At 35.8% G+C, this 10,507-nt stretch overlaps 1 protein-coding gene across 1 annotated transcript; it reads right to left on the reverse strand.

The window, feature by feature from the left end:
* Positions 1-2,198: 2,198 nt before the first annotated feature.
* Positions 2,199-9,988, reverse strand: RAD51AP2 (RAD51 associated protein 2; the record flags this gene model as incomplete). Its single annotated transcript, XM_082851425.1, has 3 exons — positions 2,199-2,317; positions 6,409-6,492; positions 6,841-9,988. The coding sequence occupies 3 exons, from the start codon at positions 9,986-9,988 to the stop codon at positions 2,199-2,201; spliced, it is 3,351 nt and encodes a 1,116-aa protein (XP_082707551.1).
* Between the last annotated feature and the right edge of the window lie 519 nt (positions 9,989-10,507).

Here is a 10,507-nt window from a genome sequence, read left to right on the forward strand (position 1 = left end):
ATAATAATAAAAAGAAGGAAAAGGAAGATGAGGACCCATGTAGAAAAAAAGTTAAAGGAATATCTTCATCAGACTCAAAGGAATAGGCATACTCCTAAAGATAACCTAATTCAGGATACAGGAAAAAACTTAAAGAACAAGTCAAACATTCTAAATAGTTATTAATTATTGAGTATTTCCTATGTATCAGTATATTGTTATTCATTACTGAGGAGTTCTATCAGAGCTGTTATAAATATATCACATGTATTAGCTCATTTAATCATCACAATGATCCCATGAGATATTATTATCCCCTTTTTAGATATAAAGACTTTCCCAAGATCATAAAGCTATTAAGAATTCAAAAAGGGCTTCCCTGGTGGCGCAGTGGTTGAGAATCTGCCTGCTAATGCAGGGGACACGGGTTCGAGCCCTGGTCTGGGAAGATCCCACATGCCGCGGAGCAACTAGGCCCTTGAGCCACAACTACTGAGCCTGCGCATCTGGAGCTTGTGCTCCGCAACAAGAGAGGCCACGATAGTGAGAGGCCCGCGCACCGCCATGAAGAGTCGCCCCCGCTTGCTGCAACTGGAGAAAGCCCTCGCACAGAAACGAAGACCCAACACAGCCAAAAATAAATAAATAAATAAATAAGAATTAGAAATTCATTTAAAAAGTACATTAATAGTAAAAAAAAGAATTCAAAAAGACATAGCTATTATGAGCAGGTATAGAACTTTATTCATTCGTATACTCAAATAATATTTTATGGGTACTTACAAGGGGCAGGTACTATTCTAGGCACTTGGGATATATTAGTGGGGGGAGGGGAAAGAAACCTGTCTTCAAGAAGCTTGTATTCCAGCAAGATATAAATTATATAGTGCGTGAGAAGGTGATGAGTTCTGGGGGGGGGAAACCAGAAATCAGAGCAGGATATTGAAGTTAGAAAGTACCTGGTGAGGGATCAAAATTAATGTATAGAGCTGAGTTTGAAATGGTTTTTAATGTGTCTGAGAACCTTGGCTTGTAATACGGTAATTTAATCCAGTCATATTTATTTTGTGAAGTGACGTCAGTCTTCCTTCTGTCATTGTATGCTTTTTGATTTTTATCTTTTCTTGGTGCTTCCCTCTTTCCTTACTTTTTGCTAAGTAGCCCACTTTATTGTTATTTCTCTGCCAAGTGTTTTGAAAAGTATTACTCTACTAATGGTTACCTTTAAATTATGTATATCATTTATTTCCTCTATGTACAGAAACTAAGCTCCACAAGGCCAGTCTTATACATGTCTTCTTACGTATTCTATTACTGAGCCTAATACAGTAGCAGGAGTATCAAAATATTTTTGTTTTATGAATAAACAAGTTAATAGTAGGTATTAACTACATGATCATAATTCTGCTCTGGGGCCAAAGATAGACTCTGGAGAGAGAAACTAAAACTAGAAAGTGAATACAAAGAAAGGTGAAAAAATTGCTACAGAAGAGAGTGCCTCTATCCCAATCCTGACTAAGTGATCTTGAAAAACGTACCCACCCTCTTTGCACTTCTGGTTTTTTTTCACTTTAAAAATAGGGAGAGTGGATTTGAACAGTGGTTCGTTACCTTTTTGTGAGTCATAGATCCTCTTGAGAAATCAATAAACACTAGCAATGTTCTCCACAAAAGCTTTATATACATAAACTTACGTCAACGTAAGTTGACATATTTTATAAGATTATGAAAAGCCTTTAATGTGAACATTGTTTTTTTATTTTTTATTTTTTGCCGTACGCAGACCTCTCACTGTTGTGGCCTTTCCCGTTGCGGAGCACAGGCTCCGGACGTGCAGGCTCAGCGGCCACAGCTCACGGGCCCAGCCGCTCTGCGGCATGTGGGATCTTCCCGGACCGGGGCCCGAACCCGTGTCCCCTGCATCGGCAGGCAGACTCTCAACCACTGCGCCACCAGGGAAGTCCCGAACATTGTTTTTTTAATGTGAATATTGTTAATGCAATATGAAACACTAAAGAAATATTTTACAACATTTAAAGGTAGATACACACATTAGATACATACACACAAAACCCTCTCCATATTTTATAATAAAGAAAGCCCAAAACTCCTAAGCTGGAAGGAAGCATTTATCCAAAGAAAGAAACAGAAGATTTATAGATGTGAAATGTTTTGAAGTATTAAAGTCCAATACCTTCTTCTAAGTTCTTGTCACATATTTATTGCAGATAGGGATGAAGTTGTTTAAGCTTAGCTTTTCTTGACAAACCAATTCTGATTGGTCGACTGCATGTCTTAAGAGGTAGTAGTCTTGAAATTCCATATGAAAAGTTACCACCTAAAAGTATAAGACAATAAAAGTACATAAGGGAGTAAAAATCAGTCATAGTTTCTATGCTTAAAAATTTTTACTAACTTCTAATCATGATACTAGCAACATTTACTGAGTCACTGAGCTAAGTGCTTTGAATGCATTACTTAACTTACTCCAATCTCCATTTTTTAAAAGTGGAAAACTCAGCACAAAAAATTTAAGTAACTTGCCAAACATACAATAAAATAGCAGCTAAATAAAATCAGCGTTCCAGTCAGGAAATCTGACCTAACAACAACAACAAAAACTATATAGGTTTTAAAGTTAACTTGATGTAGTGGTTGTAAAGACCATGTTGTTTTTCTATTAGAAGTTACTAGACTATACTGTTAATAATTACATTTGGCTTCTAATAGAGATTATTATCAATAATAGAGCACAAATGTATTTCATCTGTCATGTATCAATGGAGGGCTCTAATTTTGAAGTTTTTATTTAACATCACACTAACATTTTCTAAAAAGTTCAAAACATTTCATGGAGGTATATATGTTACTAAATTAGTTAACCAAACAAGCAGAATCAATTACTCTTGATAATGAGTACCTCTCATTAACAAAATACCTCTTACTTTGAGTACTTTTTAAAAAATAAACAGTAGGGTACATATGTAAAGCTAAAAATGTATCAAGCTTTAATGAATTAGTGTGACCTTAACATAACAGCACATTATGCTAAAAACAGTGTAATCAACCTAACGTTAAATATGATAAAAGGTAAACAGCATAATTTCTACTAAGCTGAATCAAGTAGAATCTGTGTGTATCTATGTAAACAATAATGAAATACAATACAAAATTTAGCTATATGTAAATAGAGAGAAAACACAAAAATAGCTATAAATCAGTTTATGATATTTTATTCAACATTAAAATTATAAAGTTAATTATAAAAATACGAGAAAAAATGTATTGCTAGATTTTTTCATTTTTTTAAATGAAAAAGGATGGTCTAAAATAAAATTGTTGGATCATGAGTGATACACTAGATTTGGTTATAAATTAGGTAATTTCAGCAATTTATGCTAAGTGTACATCTTTATTATGAAATTATTGTTTCAGAAAAAAGCTATGATTAGTCTACTTGATTACTTTTTCAAAGTATAGCTTTCCTCTTTCACATTCTAATACAATAGATACTTCTGGTAATTTTGCAATGGATGGGAAATGGGAAATCACTGAACCAATTTGTATCAATAGCAGGTCTTTTGCAAAGCACATGACCTTAAACAGTCATTAAACTGTGGCTATAAGAATATGCTTCTTTGTCTCCTTGGATTTCCTACCTTTTTTAAAAACAAAATAATGATCCCTTTTATTATTGCTATATACTAGATTAACTTACTGCTTTGTAATGTGTAACAATTCTAAACATCCAAGCATAATACCAGAAATTGCTCATTTTAGAACTCAATGTTAAAGAAAAAAGTCATGAAGGTTGTTAGTGGTCTTTTAGAAATAATGCCAAGTCAGTTGTTTTCTAAATCCTTGTAACTCAAAGTTCCAGCTCAACTCAAAGTCTAGCAGCATCTCCATTTGCTAGGACCTTGATAGAAATGCAGAATCTTAGAGCCTACCGCACAACAAAATCAGAATCATTTAATAAAACACCCAGGTGATTCATATGTCAGATGAAATAAAAACTCACTTGAGAGCTGTGAGTTTCAGTTTTATTTGGGGACTTGCTGTGGACCATAACCCAAGATACAGCCTCTCAGATAGCTCTGAAGAGGTAAGGGAGGAGGTCAGCATATATGTGATTTTGGAGAAGGGGTACCTGCAATCAGACACACATCTTGGTAGAAGGTTACTGCTAGTCAGGAGGAACAGATATCTTAGTTAATTATTTTAATGCTTTTCTAAGTATGGGAAGATGCAAGAAATTGGATTCATACAATTTTCCCCTGAAAATATCTATCTGAAGGCCTGTTCTGCCAGTTTTTCCAGAGCACAGAATGCCTCATTCCTGATTTCTGCCCTGAACTCCTTTCAGGGTGTGCTACAGGTCAGCAAGTGCAGTGGCTAATGACCCAATCCTTGTAGAGTCGGGTGACTAGTGACATTCTTTGGCTGACATATATCCACATTAAAATTAGAGAAGTAGGACTTCCCTGGTGGCGCAGTGGTTGAGAGTCCGCCTGCCGATGCAGGGGACATGGGTTCGTGCCCCGGTCCGGGAGGATCCCACATGCTGCGGAGCGGCTGGGCCCGTGAGCCATGGCCGCTGAGCCCGCGCGTCTGGAGCCTGCGCTCCGCAACGGGGGAGGCCACAACAGTGAGAGGCCCACGTAACGCTAAAAAAATAAAAAATAAAATAAAATAAAATTAGAGAAGTACTGGTGCTAAATGATATATAAAGCACCTGGCACACTGGCTAGCTGGCATTTAACATGCTCAAAGTACTTGCCTTCTCCATACCACAAAGAGAGAAGAGAGAGACAAGGGGAGATAGGATACCCTGGAGATATTAGTAGTAAAAACTTTAATTGGAGGCATCATGATGACAAGTGGGTAGGTATCAATAACATTTCTGTACAATCAGAAGATTTCCAATACCTTTAAAATCACCCTACATAAGCAGGCACCCACTCTCCCTAGGCAGTTAGTCCAGTATTATCCCCACTTCACAGTATCTCCCAACTTTTCCCTTACACTATGGATTTTAACAAGCCTCAGGATCATTCCATTTTTATGCACTTTGAAAGTGGATTCAAAACAACGATCCTAACATAGTATTAAATAACTGTGGCTCACCTCACACATTATTTTTCATATTTTATAAGAAGGAGGAACTTTTCCTTGTGAAGCCACAATAGAGTATCATGGGTTCAGATATTTCCAACAAGTGTAACATTTCTTTCCCAATTTAGGCACATAGTTTAATCTGCCTCAAATATCCTTTTTATTATCACAATTAACATCATGATGACAGAGAATATGTTCCTAAACTCAATTTCTTCCTTTCTTCCTGTCCTAGAAGAAACAACCCCTATCCTTTTCAGGCCAATTCCACCATCCTGCTTTTAGTCTTAGAGAGTATTGTTCCTTTAATTATTTCCTTTATTCGTGGGAGAAGAAATTTCCCATGGGCTTTTGATCTTCCAAGGACTTGGATTAATTTTTAAGAGTATTTCATTGTAAGCTAAGAAAAGAGGAAATTACGCAATTCTGAAGTGTCTGAATAAAAGTACCAGGGACAGCAATTCTACTGATGAGAAGCCAGGAGAAATGCTTTGAGAAATGATGCATGACTGAAGATATTTTGGTAAATATACTTCACCTACATGATTATTATTTCTAGATCTAGTCTTATTGTGTAATACCAGCAATTTCTGACCAAATGGAAACGTAGTTATTCAGAAAATAATTCCCTAATTTTAATCCAACTCTTACTTCACCCCCATTGGTACTACAAGTTAGAACAGGTGTTAGACTTAGTGTGTCTCATTCTGATATTAAACACCTCTTAGGCAAAGGATAAGGTTAGCTGTTTAACTTTTCTTCAGTTTGATTTTCTATAGTAAGCACAAGTTTAAACGCCATAGTCCTAAATCATGTTAATATATGTAAATGATGCTAATTTCTTTCAAAATCACTACATAAAATGTACATATAAAGAGCCTCATAATCTTTCAAGAATAGAAAACAATGATAATAAATGTATAATTGGGAGTAACATCAACGTAAATCCAACTTAGATAAATGCCTTTTTCATTTTTCCTAATTAATGTTACATACATTCGATGTGTATATTAGGTATATATGTATATGTGTATATATATAAAACACCTATTTTATCATATAGTTATTGCAATGCATCACTGCAAATATTTAAACAGTTTTAGAGTGCATTTTCTAATTACATTCTAAATGATATTTTAATTTTAGCTAATCTTTAACGATAGGAATTTGCATCAGTAAATTATTAATGTTTACAAAAGTATTAAATCATTGTATTTATTTGTTAAAACCCTAAGTATATTTTCCTCATGCTAAAAGTACAAAAATTCAATAATCATCTTAGAAAGTATTATAGAAAATAACTAAAAATCTTACCTCCCTTCAGTAAATAATTAAATTTTTCTTCCTTAAATTCATCAGAGAAAAAAGCTGGTCTTTCAGGTGAAGGTTTTTCACAATCTAAAAATAAAGATCAATGTGTTATAGCAAAAAGTAACTTTTATATAAAATATTAATACTATAAAAAAATTACTTTTTCAGGAATAGTTCCTCCCATTGGCTCCTAATATTTAGATAAGTAAAACAGGACAAAGCTCCTTTTAAAAATTTCATCACTTGTTCCCATCAACTTCAGTATGTTATTTAATATTTGAACAACCCTTTATAAAAAATAATAACGCATCAATAAACATTGTCTTATACCTTATCTTCTTTTTTGCCAAAATTATATATTTGGCCTACACAGAAAAAAAAAAAAGCAGCATTTTCTTTTAACTCAGAAAGTATATTTTAAAACTGATTTCATACCTTCCTTAGAAGTACAGTAGAGTAATTCTTCCTCTGATGTTCTTAGACAGCAATATTCATTAGGAACTTCCTGTTCTCCATTTTTGCGTACTTTTTTCCATTTAAATAAACTTTGGTGTTTTTCATGCGTATTAGGCCCTGCTATCGTATCACAGAGCAAAGAAGATGAACATATTTTGTTTTCTGTACCCATTTTCAAACCTTTTTTAATCTCCGTTTTTACCTCCACAACATCATTATTTTCTACAAAGTAATTTTCTTGCCCGTTGTTGGTTTCCACAGTGCTTAGAATTTCATTTTCCATACTAATTTCATGAAACATATGAAGTTCTTCAAGTACTAAATCAAATTTACTCTTCATCTCAGAATCGTTTACTGTTGTCAGAGAGTCTCTTGATAAACACTTGGCAGATAAGTCCTGAAAACATTCATTGTTCCCAGCACTCAAATGAGTGTCAAACTGAAGATTAAAACATTCTGAAGAGTCATTCTTTGGATGAAAATGCTTTGAATTAGCTAACTCACTTTCTTGAAAAATATTCTCAGATTCATTTCTGTCAGCTACATTATTTCGATTAACATATTTAGTTTCTTCCACACCTACTTTCTTATTCATTAATGAAACTGGTTGCACAAAAAATATGCCTTCCGTTGAATAAAAACTCTTTTTCTCTTCCTTTTCTATCTTAATATCTTCATGAACTTGGCAACTGTTTGTTAAACTTTGTGCTGTGACTTTTACTTCCTCCTTCAAAATTAAGTCACATTTTTTTCCTTCAATTTCACTTATCAAGTCCCCAAAATTTAGCACCGGAGTTATAGTTGTCAGATTGGTTTGTTCATTGTGTTTTTTGCCGTGGCTTGCCTGTATAGCCTGTTGCCTAATATTGAAGAAATCTTCAAATATGCATTTAAAATTAAATCTGTTGATCTTATTATGCTTTTGTTTTCCTTCAGAATATAAATCTTGGTTCTGCATATTTATTTCATAAGTTTTTTTATTAATATATTTCTGGATCTGTATAAATTGAGGACAAGACTTAACATGTGTTTTAACAGTTTTAGGGCTACAGTGCACCCAGTTTCCCACACTCATGAGTCGTTCAGGACAACTCTTATCCTTGTAACTAATTTCTTTTGTCAAAAAAATTTCATCGATGTCATCAAAGTCCATTAAAAGGGGAATTTTTTCATATGTTTCAAAAATTGGAAAGTGTATGTTTTTAATTGTCATACTGGAGGAACTGATAAGTTTTTTCACTGTAACATTTTTTGGATAATTCAAATATATTACCCATTTGAAAATGCATCTCTCTTCTAATTTAGAATAATTTTCAATTATTGTTAAAGAGTCAAAGTTATTGAGCAAAGATGTTATGTTGGTTTTCAATATAATATTTAGAAGGTCTAAAACACCGCTTTGTAAATATATGCTTAAAATGTCATTATTTCTATTGACATTCATATTCCTAGTTATTAGATTTTGAACATCAATTTGATTTTTACGCTTCAAAATTCCATACCAGGTTAAGATATTATTATCTTTTTGATTTCCTGAAATACTTTTAAGGAAATAAAAAATTCCTGTAATGAAATTTTCAAAAATACTGCTTAAATGAAAGTCTTTTTGTGTAGTATAACATCTCAACTGTAGCATATTATCGTTTTCTCCTTTACCTTTGAACCAAAAAATTTTTATTGAAGCTTTTTGACTACCCAGTGTTTCTATCATGAGAGGCTTTGATTTTTCTTCATGTGTTTTCATGACTTCTGTATTGTGATAATTTTCTTTGCTTAAAAGATCTGTTTCTAATAATTGTTGCAAATTCAATATTTCTCCAGTTGTTTTCATATTTTCACATTTAGTTTTGTAACTATCCATAATCCAACAATTTTTCCTATTTTTTCTCAAAATATGTCTAATGTTACAGTCCCAGTTTTTCGATTTTTCTGATCTAGTAGATATGTAGCTGTCCAGGCATGTTTCTGCCTCTTCCCAATTTGCATTTTCTAGTTTTATAGTGAAATTCTTTGCAGAGTCTATTGCATCAGACTTGATACTACAGTGATTATAGTAGTGTAAACTGATCAAGTCTTTTTTTCTCGCACAAACACTTTGGTTGCTGAGTGACTGGTGGTTACTTCCATAACATTCAGAAAAAATATTTTCTGCATCCACAACTTTTTTATCATCCTGTAACTTTTGTTTCTTAACATCAGGTCTATTTTGGGACCAGTGAATGTTTGTGAAATCCCTCACACATGCCTCATTTTTGTCATTTTTCTTCATTATTTCCTTTAAATAGACAGAAGACATTTTGCTATTTAAATCAGTTGGAAACTCAGGGATACTTATCGTGCTGCTATCTCTGAAATAGCTGGGTTCGGCAATTTCCATGCTGGGCTGGATTTGAGATTTTGATATTTTTAGTGTAGATGCTGAAATGCTATTTTCTTTTTTATTTGATGGCGTAACGCTGTCAGCTTTACATCTGTTCTTAATATCATGAAACGTTGATTTGGTTTCCTTGTAAAAGGTAACATCTAAAAATGAATTTTCTGTCTGTTTTGTGCAATTATTGTCTTTCTGGCTATTGTCTCTCCCCTGGAGTAAATATCGTTTTCCATCATCGTTTTTAATTGCCTGTCCATCATGTATAGAGGCGTTGGGCAGCTGACCAGCCCCTGTTCCAGATCTATCACCGCAATGCACACCGAAGGACTCTCTGTCATACAGCCCTGGTTCACAAGACGTTCTAGAAGCCTTCAAACCAGAATCAAAACTTTGTGAGGGGAGAGACCGCAAACAACTCTTCATCTCAAATCCGCTATTTTGGCATACCAGATTACACATCTGCTTCTCACCGACAGATTTCTCCACACGCGAGTCTGTGGAGTTATCAAAATTCTCCTTAGCTGAAACCAGGAGCGCCTTGAAGGGTCTGGCCGACGACTCCCAGGCTTTTTCTACCTCAGACAAGCGAGGCACCAAAGGCAGCCTCCAGCCCGCCTCAGAAACACCACCGGGCTCCTCAAGACGGGGCCGCTTACTGCGGGGTGGTGGGGAATCAGGGTCGTCAGGAGGCGGTAAAGGGGAAGCAGGCTCCCCGAGCTCCACAACCTGCGGCGCGCGCTGCGTGAACGACATGACAGCGAACTGAGGGAATCTGTCAGAGGCTCCGGCCAGACTCGAGTCTCTCAGCAGGCGCAAAGTGGCTCCGCCCCACCGCGCCCCCCCGAGCCCCACCCACCGAGCCCGCCTCAGTCACGCCCCTGACACGCCCCTTTAGGCCTGGCCTCGGCCCTAGCCTCACGGCTAGCCCACCTCGACCACGCCCCACCCCGCCCCCGTGGCCCAGGCGTAGGCCACGCCCCCACCCACCGCACTCCCGCGAGTCCCAGGTAGTCTCTCCCTCAAAGCACCTAGCGCCTGGGACTGTTACTTTGTCTATTTTTAGCGCCCTTTGCTATTGCCAGGGTTGTAGCCGATTGAAACTTTTTCTTCCCCCTGGTAGAATTAATGAGAAAAGTCAGAATCTCTTTTTTTTAAACCTGTGAACTGAAACAGCTTTATTTTTTTAATTCTAAAACTCTGTGTTTTCCTCAGAAGCGACTTCTCCACAGTTTCTCCCGAGCGTCTTGTCCAGTAAAACCATGCAGTTCTGTA

Source organism: Leucopleurus acutus, assembly GCF_964270905.1.
Source record: "Leucopleurus acutus genome assembly, chromosome: 12".
In the NCBI taxonomy this organism is placed as follows: Eukaryota; Metazoa; Chordata; class Mammalia; order Artiodactyla; family Delphinidae; genus Leucopleurus; species Leucopleurus acutus.